Here is a 21,611-nt window from a genome sequence, read left to right on the forward strand (position 1 = left end):
AGACTTGGGCTGCCGTCTTTTTCACAAATGATGGGGGAGGCGGGGTGCCAGCTTCCACGACAGTTCCTACCTAGAACCAACCTATACCAGCAAGTTCCGGGGAAATGGCCTCGGACTAGGACTAGCAGAGCTCAAGTCCCCTAAGCCACCTTCAGTAGCTGATATGCAGGAGGACGTCCATGCAGAATAGGCTAAGCTGAGAGCAGAATCAAAGATGCTAAGAGTCTGAGAATATTTGCTGCATGGGGGCAAGCACTGATTTCCCCCACCCACCTATGTCCTAAATATATCCACACTGGGTCATATTACAGAACGAGAATAATCCCAAATCATCAAGATGGCTAACACTTGCCCTGCTATAATGAAGCAGCGGGAAGATGCACAACCGGATACTAATTCCTCCTGCTCTTCAAAGAAAAGGCAGACTCTGACCACAGCCTGTGTGCTTGGGGCCCTGCCCCTCCCCCACCCATCTCTTACCAGCCTCCCCCCCTCCCCCTGTCCAAATCACCCCGAGCTCCTGCTTCTCCCAAGCACAGCAGGCTGGCTCTGTCTGTCCCTCCACCCAGATCTTCACTCAATCCCGGCCATTACCTCCTGATCTGAGATCATCTCGCCTGTATGTTTACTTGTGTATTATCTGTCTTCCCCACTAGGATGCCAGCCTTCAGATGGTTGGGGACAGTGTCTGCCTGCTCACCCCCAAATCCCCAGCAACCAGCACATGACCTGGCCCACAGCAGGCAACAAAAGATCTCCAGCAAAGTGGTCAAAATCAAACAAAGCAAAATACTTCCTATCAAACCCGGGTGCCTGGGTGGCTCAGATGGTTAAGCGTCTGCCTTCAGCTCAGGTCATGATCCCAGGGTCCTGGGATCGAGCCCCACATCGGGCTCCCTGCTCATCGGGAAGCCTGCTTCTCCCTCTCCCTCTGCCTCTCCCCCTGCTCATGCACACACTCTCTCTGTATCTCTGTGTCTCAAATTAATAAATAAACTCTTAAAAAAAAAAAAAAAAAACAGGACCCTCTCAGCGAATTCCCATTTTGCCTCCAGACAATGGATTTCTAGCAAAATTCACTCTTTGGTTTTTTTTTATCTGCAAGACAAGCAAAACTGAACAGAGTAACAGTTCGGACTCCAGTGTTTGAAATTATACACTGTATTTTATGTATATTCTGTGGCTGTATATAATTTTTAGGGTACGTTTTTTAAGTATTCTCCCCAACACAAACACTTTTTCAAACTACTTGGTAGGGCTTCGAAAGGTTTTTGCCTCGTTTAATCACAACACAGCTTGCTAAAAGAGAACTGAGATATTGACCACGGCTCATCTGGGTCTACCTGTTGTTCTCAAGCATGTAGGAGCAGGAACTGCTAAGAGCTGGAACAATTCACTTCCCTGTGAGCAAGGGAAAGGGGAGGGTAGAAAGGCTGGCAGGGAGGGCTCCCACCTGTTAAAACAGCCACCTCTTATAATTTCCTATTTTAGCTTCAGAGAAAAGGCAACAGGAGGGAACCGCCCAGCACAATGATAAGAGATTCATTTACTGGCAATCTGGGGAAATACTTCTGATCTCTGAAAGCATTATTTTGAAAAGCAATTTGCACGGCAGTTTAATTTGCTCTAGAAAATCCAAAAAAGAACAAGCAGCACTTAAAATAGCCATGGTGCCAGTTTCATCAACAAAACTACGAAAGCAAGATTCTTCTCTTAAACATACCTGAAAACACTGAAGCCCACACATTATCAGGCTGAACACAGCCCAGGACTGTATTTTTAACCACAAGATCACTGGTTGGTGTCATGACAATAAATAACACAATAATCCTCTGCCCCTGCTTGCATCCATGATCGTATCAAAGGTTCAGTTAACGCTATATGTTTGCAGCCGGTTTGAACTCCCACCTGTCATGCTGTCCAAAGAAACGAGCATCAACCTGCCCATCTTTATCCCGCAGAGCTTTTGCAGGCCAGAATGGAAACCCCTTCAGTTTTGCCCAGACCAAAGGATGTGGATTGCTCTAGGAACAGAAAAACAAAATCCAGAGTTTGTATGTGTTTGACAGCAAGACACGCATATAAAGCTTGGTGTGTGGCGATACAACAAGGCCACCAACTGAATGAGAACAGTTCCAGGCAGGGTCTCCCAAGCGGGCTCGCCTAGGAGGGCGTGAGGCCAGTAAGCCCCAGGCAAAGCTGGTTCTGGGGGTGAACGACAAAACAGAAGGACGGAGCACCGACAAGACCAGGCTTGGACCCTGGCTCTAATGCTACTACCCGGGTGGCCGTGAGCAAGAGGGTCTACCTTCCCCTGCAACATGGAGACAGCAATGCCTACACCCTCCGTTAAGTTGGGGGATTAAATGTGCATTATAACTGGCAGGGAACAAGGGGTAGAATTAGCCACCTTTGTCCTTTATTGAGGCTGCCCAGAGCCTTAATTATGCAGGTGTTTATTGCCAAAGGCAGAAGAGACATAAACTATGTTCTACTTTTCCACTTTATTGGCCCCCATCTTGCCTCCCAGTAAGCTCCACCCCTACCCTCCTCCCACCCTCCCATCAGGCCACCCCAAGAACACACTTCTCTGCAGAACACCAGTTTGGAAAATGCAGATCCATGAGGAAAACAGGGTGATTTTTCTCTCCCCAACCCCTACCCCAAACCACCAAGTTGGAGAGACCATGGAGGCAATCCAGAGAGGTATTTCCAAACCTCTCAACACAGATCCAAAAGAACAAACTCACTGAACTCTCTTCCCGCTATCTGCATTACCAAGGGGCGCCCCCTCCCTGATGAGCTCCTTCTTGCTCTCTACCCTCCAGCCCGCCCGGAGTTAATAAACCCAGAAAGTCACAATGTTCCCTTTGGCACATGAATTTTCAGCCCCAGAGGTTTATTCTATCTGGATCACTTACATTCTGCCATAACTTTATCACTACAAAAATCATTTAAAAACTTCACCCAATGGGGCACCTTGGTGGCTCAATCGTTAAGCGTCTGCCTTCGGCTCAGGTCATGATCCCAGGGTCCTGGGATCGAGCCCAGCATTGGGCTCCCTGCTCTGTGGGAAGCCTGCTTCTCCCTCTCCCACTCCCCCTGCTTGTGTTCCTGCTCTCGCTATCTCTCTCTGTCAAATAAATAAATAAAATCTTTAAAAAAAAAAAACTTCACCCAAAGTTTCACCGAATAAACCACCTGGACAAAGTAGCCTTGGGTAGCCATCTAAGGCATGGGGCTCAGAAAATGAAGTAAGGAAAAGAAATGCAACTTACACAAGGCTCACAAAACCAGTTATCTCGTTTTTGGCAAGCAGCTAGGTAACACTCTGGACATACTTCAATTTCATTCATCTGTAAAGCAAAAACACGTTAGGGTGTGTCATCCCAGGGGCCTCACATCTGGAGGCCCTCAAGGAATGCATGATGGTGTTAGCAGTTAAGGTTAGCTAAACCAGGTCCAACAGTGGGGAACACCTTCAAGAAGAGTCCAACTACCCCCCACCAACCCCCATGCTTCACCTAACCCAAGCCACCACCATCACCACCTCCTCTCTCTCTGGACCACATCCAGATCAGCTTCTACTCTTGTGCCCACTGCGGTCCATCCCCCAAGACACAGCAGCAGGGCCATCACGTGCCAACGTTTATCTGACCGTGGGTTGCAACCGGAATCTATGAGGTGCAGGACAGTCCCCGGGACAAAGAATTCCCCAGCCAAAATGTCAGTAGTACAGGAAACTAACAGAAACTAACAAGGAAATCTAAACTCCTGATGAACTCCGTCAACGCCAAGTGTGTCCAGGCCTTGGGCCTCCTGAGCTCCCCAACCACCTCCAGAACGGCTCGGCCTCTGCTCATTGTGCTCAATTCCCACACATCTCTAATCACACCATCCAGAGCAGCAGGTGCTCAATACCCTGTTGCCTTATTTTCTCTCCACCGACGACAATCTGAAATTGTGTAGCTTGTAGACCATCCTTCTCCCTCTTGAAAAAGTACATTCCCCTAGGATATCTACACCTGACCTAGAATCAAGGACCCCAGAAGCCCCTTTCTGGGATCTCAACTCAGACTCCACCATTTTCTAGCTCTGTAACTCTAGGAATGGTTGCTTATCTTGTCTGAGCCTCCATTTCCCTCCCATTTCCTAATGTACAGAATGGGGATGCGAGCAACACCTACCAAACGGATTCTAACAATTATAGGAGATAAATGTAAAGCACTTCAAGTGACACAGTAATCAATACATTAGTTAACATTGATCAGAGATCTCTGCTGGGATCACCGAAGTGTTCTACAGGTACTAATCCATTTATTCCTCACACTCCCTTCGAAGGCAGGACTGCTGTTACCCCCATGTGACAAATGGAGAAAATGAAGCCCCAGAAAGTCAGGACACCTGCCCAAAGTCTCACAGCAGTAAAGTGACAGGGCCAGGACTTGAACCCAGGCAGTTATAACATTATAACTAATAATGTTATAACTATAACTGACTAACTTAAAGGTGAGTGAATAAGTGAGTGAATAAAGGAACAAAAGAATACATGCATGAATGAATGATGGCATATAGTTCCTCCTTCTACTCACTCTACCTGTACGCTATTCCAAAGGTACTGGGTAAAGAAGGTGGTAACGTCAGGTCCAGGAGAGTCCTGCCTTGGAGCCCACACAGGGGCAATGTACTGCCAACAGGTAGAATCAGAAATGGCAGACACAAAGTATCTGGGTTCAGTAAATTCCACCTCGGGGCAACCCACCAATGATTAAAAGCCTAGGCTTTAGCTCCCAAATATAGGAAAACAAATGAATCCCCAAGGGGGAAACAACTGGACAACTCATTCATACAAAACTCCAAATCAACAATAAACATATCAAAAACAGTCCGTCAGGCGCCTGAGTGGCTCAGTCGGTTAAGCATCTGCCTTCGGCTCAGGTTGTGATCCCAGGATCCTGGGATCGAGCCCCACATCAGGCTGCCTGCTTGGTGGGGAGTCTGCTTCTCCCTTTCCGTGCCGCTCCCCCTGCTTGTGCTCTCTCTATTAAATAAATAAAATCTTTAAAAAAAAAAAAAAAAACAGCCCATCACCACTTGTCTTCAAAGAAGTGCAAACCAAACTCACAGTGACATGCCCGGTTTTACTAATCGCATTGCAAGAACTTCCAATATTGAGAAGGACACAGAAAAACTACCATACTCACCCACCCCAGGCTGCTGTTTAAGATGCTACAGCTTTTCCCGAAGCCAATGAGGAAATATCTACCTAGAGCCTTAGTATAAATGTTAGAAAGGTACCTATCATGTCTAAGGGCTAACATTTCTAACATTTATACTAAGAAAATCATCGTAACACCTATGAAAAATTCTATTGTCCCTGTGTGTTTAATTACAATGGGGAAACACTCAAACTAAGTGAAAAATATAAATTATAAAACTCTCTATAAAAATAGGTAGAGGGCGCCTGGGTGGCTCAGTCGTTAAGCATCTGCCTTTGGCTCAGGTCATGATCCCAGGGTCCTGGGATCGAGCCCCACATCGGGTTCCCTGCTCAGCGGGAAGCCTGCTTCTCCCTCTCCCACTCCCCCTGCTTGTGTTCCCTCTCTTGCTGTGTCTCTGTCTGTCAAATAAATAAATAAAATCTTTAAAAAAATAAAAATAAAAATAAAATAAAAATAGGTAGAAATGGACATACCCTGAGATATCCAAGTGTTTTCCTTACAAATGAATGGATGAATGAATGAATGAATGAATGAAGTACACAGACATGTTTAAGTCCATTACATCTCGGTTTTTCGCTCTTATGAAGGGGGTCTAATAAAGCCTCCCTGGTACTGTTTCTGCTCCCAGCCTACCCCACAACCACTAGGGCCTCAGGGCCTTTCTTTCACATCACCAAAACTGTATTTCCAAGAGGGAATGACTCTCCAGGACTCTCCAGGCCACTCCCTGAAAAACAATCAGGACCTTTCCAAGACATAACATCAAAACCCAAACATCTTCCCTAGGAAGAGTAAAAGGGGCCTGGCCCAATGCCACAGATTGTAGGGTGAACAAATCATGAGCCCTATCTATGCAACTAAGAAAACTCAGGATGCCCAATGCTTGGGCTTGACCATGACTCAAGACTGAATAATACAAGGTCATTTCCACCTCCCTTAGATCATGGGTAAGATAAGGATGGTTTATAACATACTGGGGGGTCCACTCTTTGTCGCTTTTACTTTTCTTTGAAGACAGGGGGGCACTGTATGTGCCTCAATAAATCCCAAAATTAGCATGCCTGGGTGGTTCAGTCAGTTGAGTGTCTGCCTTCCGCTCAGGTCATGATTCCAGGGTCCTTGGATCAAGTCCTGCATCGGGCTCCCCGCTCAGCAGGGAGCCTGCTTTTCCCTCTGCCTCTGCCTGCCCCTCCCCCTGCTTGTGCTTTCTGCTCTCTCTCAAATAAATAAAACCTTTTTTAAAAATAAATAAATAAATCCCAAAACTGCCACAGCTACCCACTGAGAGATTCTGCAGATAGAAACCAGCCACCCCAACCCCTCACTCTGGGTGCATTTAAAATCGGACAGTGAGAAACACATACCTCATGCTCACAGATTTTGATGACTACTTTTGCTATCTGCGTCAATTTGTGATTTCCTAAGGAATAAGAAAGTATGATTAATTCAAATGGAAACACGATTATTAACACCTAACCATGGGGTTATACTTCCACTAACAACCTTTCAACTTGCTTCCCCCCAGGATTAAGCTGCAAAGGCTAAAAACCAGAAGATTCTGGCTCCTGTTATTGGTTCAAATTATGTGACTTCTCCCCTAAACACTGAGCAATCTTTGGTGCCTCAATGTCATCTCTGAAACTGAGTAATTTGTGTGGGATTCCTACAGCTCACAGGTTAGTATCTGAAAGATGCTTTCACGTTCGAAAGGCTCCAATTAGTGGAAAGGAGCCTCATTCGCCCATTGTTCCAGACTCCACATGTAAAGTAACAGGGGAAAGAAAATTAGCTCTGCTGGGCCTGGTGCTTCAAAATACATTTTCTTATTAACTCCTCAAGAAGCTGTACCAGGAAGCAGGTATGAATGCTCCCCTTTCATTAATGAGTAAGCCAAGGCTCAGGAGTCGTTCTTACATGAGACTACTTAGCTAATGAGTTGAAAATCTGGCCCCAGGTCTAACTCTAAATCCCTCACCTGCACACTAAACCAGAAGACAAGATGGCCGAAAAGCCATGCTTTCTTCAGACATTACGGTATTTCCAGACATTGTCAATTTCTTGGCAAAAAGATTTTACATACACACACACACACACACACACACACACACACACACACCTCCCTAGATTTCTGGCTTGCCTTGAAAACTCAAAAAATCTGATAACTCTGTGTCCAAAAACGACTGGGGTATCCAGTGGTGACCCCTTCAGACCAGGTAGGATTTCATTCCCCCAGTTTATCAGGCTCTAGTTCTCCCCTTGGCCAATGGCCATGCTGGCTTGTGCTGCTATTTTTCTGCCACCTAATCTCATCCACTTGCTTATGTGATCTTACCAGCCTTTCTATATATTTGAGTTAATAATCTTTACATGAATTTTCAACCAAGTGCCTCTCTCTCCCCTCCCGATACCAGTGACCCCGCTACTGAGCTAATAATGCAGAACATGTGCTTTGAGCAGACAGCCACCCACTCATACGTCTTCCCTTATACATTAGCTAACAATCTACTCTAGGACCATACAGTAAGAAGACAGGGCGTCTGCTCTTCAAGATCTTACACCCAAAAAAAGGAAAAAAAAAGATCTTAACATCCTCAAACAAATAAAATTAGCACCATCCAGGAAGCGTGATAAACGCTACCATGGGCAAGTACAGGTACTATGAGATCTCCTAACGAGAGCACCTGGTATGGTCTGGGTCCGTAAGTGAAGACTCCTCAGAGGACTAATAGGCTGACACTGAAGGATAAGAAAAAGTCATCAAGGCAGAGTGTTCTAGCAGGGAACAAGAGGAACAGAATGGAGCAGGACACTGGAAGAGCTACCTGGCCAGAAGGCAGACAGAGAGGACTGTGGGAGAAGGTAGGGCAATATGAAAGGTGCCATGAGAGGAGATTTTAATAGGAATCCTCGTCCATTCTGTCCAGAAGGCTCAATCCACAAAAACGCAACTGACACAACTTTATCCAGAATACAAAGAACTCCTAAAATGCAATAATAAAAACACAAACCACCCAGTTCTTGAAATGAGCAAAAGATGTGAATACATATTTTACCAAAAAAAGATATACCAATGATTAATAAACACATAAAAAAATACACAATACCATTAATTCTAAGGAAAAGGCAAATGAACACCACCATGACATAACAGTTCACACTTCCAAGTATGGCTAAAATTAATAAGACAGACAACACCAAGTGTTGACAAGGATGTAGAGCAACTAAGACTCTCCTATGCATGGCTAGAAGAGTAGAAAATGATACAACCACTTTGCAGAAAGTTTGCCAAAATGTCTTGTAAATTTAAATAGAAATGTAGTCGGGGTGCCTGGGTGGCTCAGTCGTTAAGCGTCTACCTTCGGCTCAGGTCATGATCCCAGGGTCCTGGGATCGAGCCCCGCATCGGGCTCCCTGCTCTGCGGGAAGCCTGCTTCTCCCTCTCCCACTCGCCCTGCTTGTGTTCCCTCTCTCGCTGTGTGTCTCTCTCTGTCAAATAAATAAATAAAATCTTTAATAAATAAATAAATAACTAGAAACCTAGTCAATGACCCAGCACTACCACTCCTAAGTATTTACCCATGAGAAATGAAAATATATGTCCACACAAAGACTTGCACAAGAATGTTCACAGTGGCTTTATTCCTAACAGCCAAAAGCTGAAAATAACCCAAAGATCCTTCAAAATCCACAAAGGGAATAGATAAATAAATTGTATGCTGATACAGTGAAAAACCACTCATGGTAATAAAAAGGAACAAAGCAACTGATACATACAACAACATGCATGAATCCCCAAAAAAATTACACTGCATGCAATCAGCCAGACACAAAAGAATGCACTATGACTCCATTTGTATGAAATTCTAGAATATGTAAAACTAATCTATAGGGGCAGAAAAAACCAAGGAGGGTGGATTTACTGGTAAGGGACAAGTGGGAATATAACAGAGTGATGGAAATACTCCAGATTTAATCTGAGGTTGTAGTTATACCTTTGAGGTGGGTTACACATTTGTCAAATTCAAAGACTGTATTCACAAAATCTATCCATTTTTTCTATGTAATTATTCCTCCATAAAGTTTCTAAAAAGGACAGGTAAGCAGCATCATATAGCCATGAGCCACTATGGATACCAGCTCATCCCTTAAAACGCACAGAGTCACCGTCCCCTATTCACACATACGAGCAATCTATATACAAATATCTCAGTTTTTGGCCCTGGCGCAGGAAAAAAAGAGCATGATTCTTCAGGAAGGGTGGGAGATTGAGCAAAACACACAGCATAAACACTCTCTTTTTTAGGAGCCACCTAAACCACCCACCTCCATTATAAATGATGCAGTTGTGCAAAATCCACTTTGCATCGGCCAGGAAAGCTTCTGTGCATCCATACATTTTCTTTTTAGCATTCTGGGGAGAAAAGCCAAGGAGCATAATAACCCGTGAGTCTGTACAAGCCGCAGCCAATTAACACCTGCGTCCCCACATCATTTTTCTTAGCAGTCATTTGCCAAATTAATTAATGCTTTTACCCATTTCCCAAGATGCTATTATATTTGAGATCTAGAGCTCCATAAAAATGAAGTTGCTGAATTCATCACAGTAACTTGAATTGTTTCCTCCTATACCAGCTGTCATTTATCAAGCAGCCCCTTTCAAGAAACCAGGATATTTTATATACTGACATGGTTTTTATTCATTGTAACAGCCTCACATAAGCCTTGTGACTAAGAACGCCAATGACACACTATCATCACCACTTTACAGACAAGAATACTGAGGTCTGGGATTGTTAAGGAACTTCTGCAAAGTTCCAACGCTATTAATTTGTGAAGCTAGGATTCCAGCCCTGTCTTTTTTGAATGCCTTCTTTTCTTGAAAACCATGAGGGTGTGTGTAATTTTTCAAAGCAGGTTCGATTGAGCATTTGGGGGTCAGCAAGACAATATAAGGTTTTCTCCTCATCCATGCTTTTCATTCCCCATATTTCATGCCACAAATTTGAAAATTAGCACCAGGGTGATATGCACAATCTAAAGCATTCCAAGTGTAATTTTCAGGATGGAATTTTAGCCTGAACTTTTCAAAGCACCTTCAGGCATTAAGGACATATCCCTAACAGTAGAATAACTTCTAGGAAGCCACATCTTTATCAGCAATCTGAAGGTTTCCCAAACACTTAATTTTCTCTTTTCTCCTTCCTGCTGCCCTCATTAGCACCTCTGACAGAAAGAGAAGAGGAGGTAAGGCGCAAATCAATCCAATCACTGATTCATAGAAGTGTGACTTTTTCAGCTCAATTTTCAGACAATCACCAGCAAAAGTAATATTTGGAGCTCATCAGTGGAATTCAACACTCCATTACAATCCTTGGAAGAATGTTACAGAAGTTAAGGGATCAAGAGTTCTTCCATCCAAATAAAAATGGTACAGAGGATAGGCAGAGCAATCATCTAACTTGAGACGGGGCACAGGAAGTGAGGGAGGGCCTTTAGTCATCTCGGGAATTGTGGCTACAATGGTGAGGTTCTTTGATGGAAGCCAACCTTTTCCAATGTACAAAGGTCCATAGGATGGAAGATGTATTCCGCATAGTCAGGATGCTGTTCCAATGGAACAGGCTTCTGGAATGCATCTGTCTATAAAAGAAAAGAAAAGATGCACACACACACGGAGACACAAACCCATCATTACTGTGGAAAACAAAGCATTAATAGTAACAAAAGTACTTTCAAAATGGAGACAACTTTTCAGACAATACAGTTCTAGTGGTTTCCACAAAGAATGACCTTGGGGAGTACTAAGCTGGTTCAGCTTCCAGTTCTGCCTGGTTATCAATAATCATGGGGGGGGGGGGGTTCTTTTGTTATTTGTTTAGTTTTCAAAATATATCCAAGTAACAGGTTCTGTCCTCTTCTATTAAGATCGACAAGAACAACACACCATCAGCTACTTCAGACGTGAACTCTGAATAAGGCTTATCTATGTCCTGCAAACATCCATAACCAAAACAGACAGTAAAATGTGGCCATACCCAGAGATGACACACTTAATAAAGTTCCCCCCTAAGTGCCAGCAGGTATTTTACACTTGGGGGGAAAATTCAGACAGTGAGATTTTGCTCCTCCTTCAAGAAGCCAAATTACCTCAACACAGAGACTATGTCAAAGTTTTTCATCTTGTGCCATGTTCTTAAGCCCTTACGTGAATCAGCTCAAAATGCAAGGCCCGGTTTGTTGATGGATTGTTTTTACTTATCAATATTTAAAAATCTACAAGATTTGGGGCACCTGGCTGGCTCAGTTGGTGGAGCATGCGACTCTTGATCTCAGGGTTGTAAAAATTCAAGCCCCACATTGGGTGTAGAGATTACTTAAAAATAAAATCTCAAAATCTTAAAATCAATCAATCAATCAATCACTAAAAGATTTAATTAAACACCAAATGACAGCCAAGCAAGGCATCTGAAAGAGCTACCACTTGTAGTCACTGGAGCCCTCTTCTACCCAGAAGGAAAGTGTGTGGCCTTTGCAAGTTACAAAGATGCTTCAATATCATCGGCAACTTTCTGCCCTAATTGATTTTATATCAAACAATTTATGTGAGAAATTAGGCCTTCTTCGATTTTTCTCTATGGTTTATAATTCTACAGTGATGACAACTCTACATGAATCTGTTCTTTTTGTAAAACAGTCCCATAATTTAGCCTATGGAAAAGCAGAAAGTAATTCCTTGTCACTCAACATAAAAACAACTCTACAGTTAAAAAAAAAGAGTTGTGGGGCGCCTGGGTGGCTCAGTCGTTGAGTGTCTGCCTTCGGCTCAGGTCATGATCCCAGAGTCCTGGGATCGAGCCCCGCATCGGGCTCCCTGCTCCGCGGGAAGCCTGCTTCTCCCTCTCCCATTCCCCCTGCTTGTATTCCCTCTCTCGCTGTGTCTCTCTCTGTCAAATAAATAAATAAAATCTTTAAAAAAAAAAAAGAGTTGTTTTTCTTTCCAAACTGAGGCTATCCATGCTTTTGCTTCCATTGACGGAGATTTTGTTACAAATAGATTCCCAATTTAGCAACACCCAATTGGCATGCTCTGAATTTTTTTTCATGGTATCAAATTTCAGAATATAATCTCAAAACAAAAGCCTGTTTTTTTTGTTGTTTTTTTTTTTAAGAAATTAAGCCACAGTGTCTATTCAATACCCTGAGGTTCTACAATGCTGTATATTCCCTTGACTTAGAAAGCAGACTCTGGAGAGTTTAACAAAGGGTCACCACTAGCCCGTATGGGGCCTCTGTGCAAACTGGAAAGGGAAAACCCTACCCTTAAAGTTTCTCTAGATTGGTCTGTACGAAGAATGTCATAACATGTTGATTATATGGGCACAACATATTATTTTTAAAAACGAGGCATTTTACGGTCATCTTCCTAAAAAATGTCACCAAAAAAATTAAAACCACCATGACTATGATGTGCCTGGGACTCTGGGGAGGGTAACCACTAGGAAAGAGAGCGTGCCAGCTGAAATGTGGCAGCCTTGCTTTCACATCTGGATTTCCTTTAAGAGGCAAAGGACTCTACATCAAATCCCATTTCAAAATTGAAGGAATGAACCAAATTCTCGCCCTTTATGGGAGTCTCATTGGTTGAGTTTCACTTGGAGGTTCCATCATCAGACCTTGATTATAAATAAACTGGGTTGTATTCCACTCTCTCATTGAAATGGAATTTTACAAACTCCCGAAGGGAGAAGTACAGAACCTCCTTACCCGATGGGGTCTGGGTATGAGGTTTCACTTCATGACTAATCAGCATTTTAAATCCCACCAACTTTCTACTGCATGTCATTCCCCCATTAAACTCATTGGGGACACGGAGTACTCACTACAGAGAATTAACTGATTGTCATCGTACTTTATATTTAATTTTTAGGTATTTGAGCCAGGCACATAAGAAGACCCAAAGAGTATGCACAGGTGTCTGGAAAGCAAAAACTACTCAGAACAAGAATGTTAACAGAAAACAACAAAAGTCACTATTTTCCATTTACGCTTATACCAAGAGGAACTTTCTTCTTACCCCTGGCTGTTTCATTTTCTGAATGGCAAACTTGAGCAGGTAGGATAACTGTTCGATGGTGAGCATTGTCATGGCCTTACTCTGAGTCTCGATGCATTCTGCTACTGTAATCTTCTACAAGTCAAAATCACACAAATGTTCAGTTAGAAAAAAATTACTATTCCCTGTACAAAGTTCCCTTTCCTCCTAATTTTCCAATAAGCTCATAATAAAAATTCCTTTCCATCCAAATGAGACTAGTTGTTTCACTTGAGAAGAACTCCAATCTACTTGACCATACACTGGATCAGTGGATAAAAATGAAGAGGCACACCAATCCACTGGTGATGACCTGATTTGGAAGTGTTTTTCTCTCATGAAGATGACATAATCTGAGAAAGAGGCAGGTGGGCAGGGACCTGAAAAATCGTCACGATTACAACCGTGGGTTTCAAGAATGGGATGTGAAAGGAAAGACCACTAATGGTTTTAGGGTGATCTCTGCACACAATGAATCAGTCACTTAACTTGATCCTCTTAGCATTCTGGGCTACCTTTCAGGAAACTGACAAGGCTTTAACTCCATGACATCACTGATGGAAAAGGACAGTCTTCCCTGTAGAAAGAATCCAAGGGTAGGAGAGAACTAAATATAAGTATGACTTCATTCTCTGTCACCACAGATGTGAACCCACTCAGGACATTCTGGCAAACCATGCAAGAAGCGTAGTCTAGCTGTCTGTCTCCATGGGAAATAAATGTCATTTTGAAAGGGAAATTCCCATCAAAGAAGAGGCCCAGAGAAATGTCTGAAACCAGACTCTGCTATGTCAATCTGGTACAATATCCCAGAGCTTCAGACTCCTTATGTAGCAGTAACACCAAAATAGCAAAGTCTGATGATGTCAGGAAACACTCTTTAACCATCTGTGTAGGGAGAGCTGAGAAAAGTTTCCTCCAATTAATCTTGATTTAGTTTCCATCCTTCATAGCTCTGGATCCTCCAAAAGGAACTTTCAGAAGTGTCTGGTTGGTTATCGAGGAAAAGGGCAACACATGAGTTGCTCAGAAGCTGGAAACAGTACGTGATGCACGTACCTAACTGCTTAGCTACTCGAGCCTGAGACAGCTAGCCTACACCGCCAATGCCCCCCTGGAAGAAATCTGGGGCCCTAAACCTTAAACACAGAAATCCTGTTTGTTTGAATCACTGTTTGCTTCCAGGTAGCCGTCCCCGATCCCTTCCCTCCTGGCTAGCAGCGCCCCGTTCCCATGATATAGACTGAAAGTGCCAGACAAGCATTTTCAAGATTCTTTTGCTTGAAGACTGGTCCAATCCTGACTGATGAGGCCAAGGACAAAGTCACCTGGAGGCTGAAGGGCAAGGTCCTTCTGCTTGATAAAAAGGGTTGTAAAGAGAAACACTCCTCCTCTTAGAGGGATTTTTGTCTAGGCACATGTGATTAAAAACCCCAGCAGCCAGCTTATGGCCATGGCGGGGGGCGGGGTAACGAGGACACACTTCGCCTCAACAGTGAAAGAGTCTGGCTATGCACAAACTCTGGCCTGGCCCTGCCTCTGGGTTCTTTCTACACATGAGAATAAATCCCTATTGATCCCTATTGTTCCAGCCCGCATCCATCAGGATCTTTACTCGCAGCAAAAGCCACTACCGTTTCTGCAAAATTATGAAACAACTGGGAAGGGTGGGTCAAGACAAAAGGAAATGGATGAAGGATCCAGTGCCCACACTAACTGTAGCGGAACCAGGTCGACCCCACAACAAGAGGGTATTGCTGAGCAAAGGGTATCCTACACATCTCTCCGTCTCGAGTACCCCAAAGAGAACCAGAGGCCACTGTTTGCAATTTTAGGGGCAGAACACCATTAAAATGTCATCATCGTATCGATGTGATGTCTCCTCTCTTTTCATACAGTTCTTATTTTTCTCCGTTCCCAACACAAAAGCAGTACCACAGACACCGTCTTGTAGCTTGCTTCTTTTGAAAGACATCGGGAAGAACGTTCTATTTCGTACACAGAAAGCTTCCTTGTGTGAGATCAAGTTCTAATATACCTTCAAACCCAAGTGACATTCCGTATTAAATGATTTTGCAGATGGCATCATTTGCAGCATCTTGAAAAAGCATCGTAATTGGAAGTCACCAAGAATGGAAGACACCTCAGAATTGTGGAAATGGTCGTAACTGTTTTAATAAAGGAAAACGTTAGGCTTTCCGACAAATGAGATACTTATGTTCTTCACTAAGCCAGCGTCCTTCTGCTTGGGTTCTGTACCTGCAGCCTCCCCAATGGAAGGCGGCATGACTCGCTCCTCCTCTCCTTCACGCCGTTCTCAAGTCTCAGTGAGGCCTTCCTGGGCCTTCCTGGGCCTCTTCACTTGAAAGGGAAACACCCTCCACCTGCTTTATTCCCAATTCCTCCTCTTCAATTCATTTTATTTGGTTTTTGTCCTCTTCTCCTGAAAAGCATGTCATGCATGCCTCTTTTTGTTCACGGCCGGATGCCTAGCACCTAACGGGCACTCGAGAAACAGTTGCAGCATGAATGAAAGCATCAGATGACAACCACATGGAGCATACAACCCAAATTGGTCTTCTCGGCTACCGCCGATGACTTAACGGATGCAACAGGAGACAACATCCAAGAAGAGGAAAAACAGCATGCGATCTTTTCAAAATACGTGAACCGTTAAACAGTTCCTAAGTTAACTTCTGAAATGTTCATTACAGCAGAATCAGAGAAGGTTGCAGATCCCAGAGTGATCCAAAGACCCAGGAAGAATCAAAACCAACACTCAGTGCAATTGTCACTGCAAGAGCAGCAGAGCTCAGGCCCCTGCCAAAGCTGGTCCCAAAAGGGGGTGACCAGGATAGAGCAAGTGGAAGGCAAGAGATTTCATTTTTTCCTGAATCTGGATTATTCAAAAATTTTTAAATGGAAGGGAGAATGAGAAAGGAAAGGAAACGAAGCAGATAATGCATTCATTCATTGGGAACTAACCTCACATTCAGGACAAAACCAGTCCCCCTCTGGTTCCGATGTCAGTCTCAGACACTTAGCGTGATAAACCCGGGGACAGAGCTCACAGCAAAGGACTTGGCCTTCCCGGTGACAAACCCAGCAGTAGAAATCATTCCGTCCATCCTGCGGTACAACATCAACAGGGTCTGTGGTGAGTGGCTGCTTCATATAGTAAAACGGACCATGTCTTAGTTCTGACTGAAATGTAGGCAAGAAAGACAGGTTTGGTTTCAAAACAAATGTGCATTCTCAAAAGGAATTTGAACAAATACATCAATAACAACAAAAGAACATCACAGCATTCCACACATTCCTTAAAAAGCTATCTTGGGTCACCCTACTAAATACAGAGTTTGCAGGTCATTAGATACTAAGACATTTTTTTCCTCTCTCTCTCTTCTACATTCAGAAGCCATAGATTGAAAAGCTGGTGTCTAAGAGTTAATAGGCTGCCCTAGCAGAATAATTACAGTGGCTACAACCCAGGCACACCCGGGTTCAAATTTTAGTTCTACCAGCTGTATGACCAGGGGCAAATTTAAACCTCTCAGCTTCAACTTTCTCATCTGTAAAATGGGGATGGTAATACCTAACATCATGGTATTTGGGTTGGGATTCAAGGGGATGATAGAACGTATGCATTTAACACAGTGCTGCTATTACTAATATACTTAAGAGACCAACAAATGGAGGTCTAAACAAAGCCAACAATTTGCCCTAGGATTCTTTCAACAGCAGGCTTTGGGAGGATAGAGCAATTGGATTTGAGTCACCAAAAAGAAAAAGAAAAAAAAAAAAAGGCCATTCTTTTAAGTTTACCCCCAATTCATAAAATATATGAGCCACCAGAGGCTTCCTAAAGCCATGATTCTTCAACATGGTAGGTCCTCATATTCGCAGAGGTTCCAGATCTCCTATTCAGAAACACCAATAGCAGAAAGATTACATGAGTGGCCAATTCATGGGAATCAAAACCACTTCCTACTCCAGAATGTCAAGAAAAATGTTTCCCTAATGATACATTACACAATCTAACAAAGCCACATTCCGAACATATAAGATCACTCAGAAGAAACTCATCAGGAAAAAATGTCTACTGGAAATCAGTAACAAATACAATTTTTAAGAAGTACTGTAAGAAATTCTGGGGGTGGGGCGCCTGGGTGGCTCAGTTGGTTAAGGGTCCCACTCTTGATTTCAGCTCAGATCATGATCTCAGCATAACGGGATCGAGCCCCTCGTCGGGCTCCACAATCAGCGTGGAGACTGTTTGAGATGCGCTCTCTCTCTCTCTCCCTCTCCCTCTGCCCCTCCCTCCTCTCTCAAATACATAAGTAAATAAATCTTCTACAAAAAAAGAAAAGAAAGAAATTCTGGGGGCAGCTGGGGAGCTCAGTTGGTTAAGCATACGATTCTTGATCTCAGCTCAGGTCTTGATCTAAGGGTTGTGAGTTTAAGCCCCACACTACTGGGCTCCATGCTGGGCGTAGAGCCTACTTAAAAAAAAAAAAAGAAAGAAAGAGATTCTGGTGGTAAGCGTCACAATGACCTAATAACTAGCTGTGCGACCTTAAGAAAGCTACTCAACCCATTTGAGCCTTGATTCCATGGGTAATAGCTCAAACACAACCACAGTACCTATCTTTGACAGTAAGCTTTTTTCCTGTCCTGTCCTTCAACAAAACATTATAGTTTCCTCCACAAAGTCTCATATGTTGGTTAAAGCTGCATAATTTTTGTTGATATTATGAATGGGACCTTTCTCTATCCTATTTTCTAAGAAGTTATTGTTGGTACACAGAAATGTTGTTAGTTTTTAATGCCGACCTCCTATATAGGCAGTTCTAATAGTTTATTGATTAAAAACATCTGCTCTAAGCAACAGCAGTTTTGTCTGTTCATCTCTAGTATTTTTACACTCCTTTTCTTTCCCCCTTATTTTAATGGGACCCGTATTTTATCCTGGGACCCCCAGGATAATGGGAAAGAGTGGTAAAGATTAAAAGCAGTCATGTCTTGTTCCTGCTTTTTAGTATGAGGTTTTAAGGTTCTCAAAACGTCTGCTATTTCTACACTCCTTTTTATCAACCCTCCCAGATGCTTCCTTCGTAGATCTTTGTTAATCCATCCTTCGAAGCCTCCCTACTCTCATTTCTACTAAGAAAACAACTAAGACTAAGATTCCATTTATTTACCTGACAGAGACAGACACAGCGAGAGACGGAACACAAGCAGGGGGAGTGGGAGAGGGAGAAGCAGGCCTCCCGCTGAGCAGGAGGCCTGTTGTGGGGCTCAATCCCAGGACCCTGGGATCATGACCTGAGCCGAAGGCAGACACTTAACCAACTGAGCCACACAGGCGCCCCAATAACTAAGACTTAAGGGTAACTCCATAATTCTTGAGCCCAGTTATTTCCCTGGTTCCATTCAGATACAGGTCTCTATACTTCGTTTCCAGACAATAACATCATTACCATTTTCTCACCATGTTAAGTGTTCAACATACTCTCATACACATCATCTTCATTTTATCCTCACACCCCTCAGAGAGGTACTCAGGATAGACACCACTAGTCTCACTTGACAGATGAGAAAACTAGTTAAAACAACCCAACTTTCTCTCGCCCTGATACCCTGTATAAGACAATGCTGGGTGAGGAGAGACTCTAATGATGAAGTGACCTCCTCAGAGAACATTCTCTGTAGGTCAAAATAACTTCTGTTTCATGCAAAGAGCTGAGAGGGGGGAGGGAGTGAATCTGAAAATTAGGAAAACAACTAGAAACACCACAGAAGGGGACATGAAAGGAGAACATCTGCGGGGGTGGCTCTCACCCTCACACTACTGTGGTTCAGGGCAGAAAATTCTTTGTGGGATGGAGCCGTCCTGTGCATTATAGGATGTGTGGTAGTATCCATGGCTAGATGCCTGGAGCACCCCACCATCCACAAAACTGTGACGATCAAAAATGTCTCCAGATATTGCCAAACGTCCCTGGGGGGCAAAACTGCCCTTAGTTGAGAACACTGACGTACAGGGTCTGCTATCGGCCCAGGAAATGCTTGTTTGCGTTTGGGGCAGGAGAGAGGGCGAAGGGGGGGCTTTAAGGAGGGGGCAGGGTGAGGATAAGGAGGAGGACAAGAAAGAAGAGGGAGGCAAGGTGTGGAAAGAGGAGGAGAAGATCCTCGTATGCAAAGATAAGCCTCACGTATCAAGCAAGCACGAACTGCTTCTAACCTGAGTGAGGTCTTCCAGAGTGCTTTTGTGGCTTTTGCAACACAGCAGTAAGCCATAGTTCAGTGCCTGACTTCCTTTCAGCAAGTTAATAATAGGACAGGAAGAGTCAATCTAAACGAAACTGGAAGAATCGAACAGGCCAGCTAATCTCCCTAACTGGAAACCCAGGGCCTTCCTGTCCAAGAGAAGCCTAGCTGCCACTTCTGAAGTTAAGCTCCCTGCCCCCATGCCCTTGCCCCCAACCCACACCTGGCTGGGAATGGGTCTTCCTGGGGGAAATCATGAGGGATGCGTGCTAGGCAGCAGCTGTTGCTGCTGAGAACTAGCTGCCTGGTAACCTCCGTATCAGTCAGATATCTGCCTTATCTTGTAAGTGTTTCCTGTTCCATAAAAATAGTCTGATAACAAATACGGAACATTTAAAAAAGAAAAAGCAAATCATTCCAGGTAAAATGAGTTACGATTTTCTCCGCCCTATGTAGAAGGTGTGTTACCAGCCTGCTAGTAAGGCGAACAGGTTGCAACCTGCGTTATTATAGGAGAACTGCAGGCTGTGTGAGCAAATGTGCTTATTTCCCTGCTTCTTCCACAGGCTGATTGAACAAGAGAACAGGCTGATTCACTCACTTCTCTAATACTTCAGTCTTGTGCCAGTAGCCAAAAACCTTCTTCTCTAACGGGTTCTATAAAGACTGGAAATAGGGGCTCCTGGGTGGCTCAGTTGGTTAAGCGACTGCCTTCGGCTCAGGTCATGATCTCAGGGTCCTGGGATCGAGCCCCACATCGGGCTCCCTGCTCAGCGGGGTGTCTGCTTCTCCCTCTTTCTGCTTATGTTCTCTCTCTGTGTCTCTCAAACAAATAAAATCTTTAAAAAAAAAAAAGACAGTAAATAGCTGAGGGTGTTGCAGGTCCTGTGGTCTCTATTACAAGGACTCAAGTCAGCCACAGCAGCAAAAAAGCAACCACAGACAATACGTAAAATGAATGAATATGGCTGTGTGCCAATAAAACTTTATTTACAAAAACAGGCTCTGGGCAGCATCTTGCTCACAGGCTGTAGTTAGCTGACACCTGGTCTGCGTAAAGCAGAAAATGGGTGCTCTGGCTGTGTGTGAGCACGGGGTACATGTGTGACAAACAGGGGGACCAAAACTCAAAATCCCTACATGGACCACAGAGGTAACATACGCGAATGAAAACGGTCCTTGTTCCAGCTTTTGTTCTTCTCCATTTAAAGCACAAACACTGCAAAATAGGTCTCTGCTCTAAGAAAAACTGCCCAGCCCTGGAGTGTGAGGAATGTCACTGGCATTCAGCCTGGACGCTGGCGAGACAACAGGGAGAGGCAGAACTCGGGCCCATCTTAAGGGGCAGCCCCGGCTCAGCTCCAGTGATTAAGACAGCTAGGCAGATGCACACTCCCAGTGCTGCCTGAGCTCAGGGAGAAGCCAGGAAGCCTACACCCCCCCGAACTGCCTCCACTGTTAATACACTGCCCCAGCCCAACAAGGGACTTCTGTGAATATTTTTAAGTTTTTAAGACAATGCATGGGCCCGACAAAATAAGATCTAGCTCACCCATTTATGGTATGTATATACCCTATACTCAGAGGCAGTGAGGGGGAGCCCCATCATTCCTTTACCATCTGTGATCACAGGTATACCAATGGCCACCCAATCTGTTAGCAGATTATTTCTCAATCCCTTAATGATGCGGGGGGGGGGGGGGGGGGACACGCTTCCAAGTGGAGTCTTCATAGTCAAATGTCCCAAGAACTAAAAATCAGAGTGGTATTTTTCAGTAAAGGCCCTAGTATCATTTGAGGGAAGATACTTCTTGGGCCACCTACTGCAGGGTATTTGGCAACCTAACCTTCCACAAAATGACAGGAGCATCCTTTCAGGCTTTGGGATGTCTCCCCCCACCCCAATCCCAAGAAAAAGCACCCCCTTGTTTTCAAACCTTTCCTACAGAGTGAAACCATACCACGGGGCCAAAAGCCTATAAAATATTAATTATAGGGGTGCCTGGACGGCTCAGTTGGTTAAGCGT

The 21,611-nt window shown here is 44.1% G+C and overlaps 1 protein-coding gene across 31 annotated transcripts in view; it reads right to left on the minus strand.

Moving 5' to 3' along the window:
- The window catches only part of ZMYND8 (zinc finger MYND-type containing 8), a 127,602-nt gene that overhangs the window by 59,592 nt on the left and 46,399 nt on the right, over positions 1–21,611 (minus strand). For 24 of the 31 annotated variants that reach the window (XM_078057273.1, XM_078057274.1, XM_036069700.2 and 21 more), the window contains 7 exons: positions 16,300–16,518; positions 13,297–13,410; positions 10,770–10,862; positions 9,546–9,633; positions 6,587–6,642; positions 3,279–3,356; positions 1,909–2,024 (listed from right to left, as the gene is read on the minus strand). In XM_078057273.1, coding sequence (XP_077913399.1) covers positions 1,909–2,024; positions 3,279–3,356; positions 6,587–6,642; positions 9,546–9,633; positions 10,770–10,862; positions 13,297–13,410; positions 16,300–16,518 — 764 coding nt within the window. The remainder of the gene's footprint in view (positions 1–1,908; positions 2,025–3,278; positions 3,357–6,586; positions 6,643–9,545; positions 9,634–10,769; positions 10,863–13,296; positions 13,411–16,299; positions 16,519–21,611) is intronic. The other 7 variants (XM_036069715.2, XM_036069719.2, XM_078057276.1 and 4 more) reach the window with 1 other exon arrangement.

The sequence above is a fragment of the Halichoerus grypus genome, chromosome 10, assembly GCF_964656455.1.
Source record: "Halichoerus grypus chromosome 10, mHalGry1.hap1.1, whole genome shotgun sequence".
NCBI classification, from domain to species: domain Eukaryota; kingdom Metazoa; phylum Chordata; class Mammalia; order Carnivora; family Phocidae; genus Halichoerus; species Halichoerus grypus.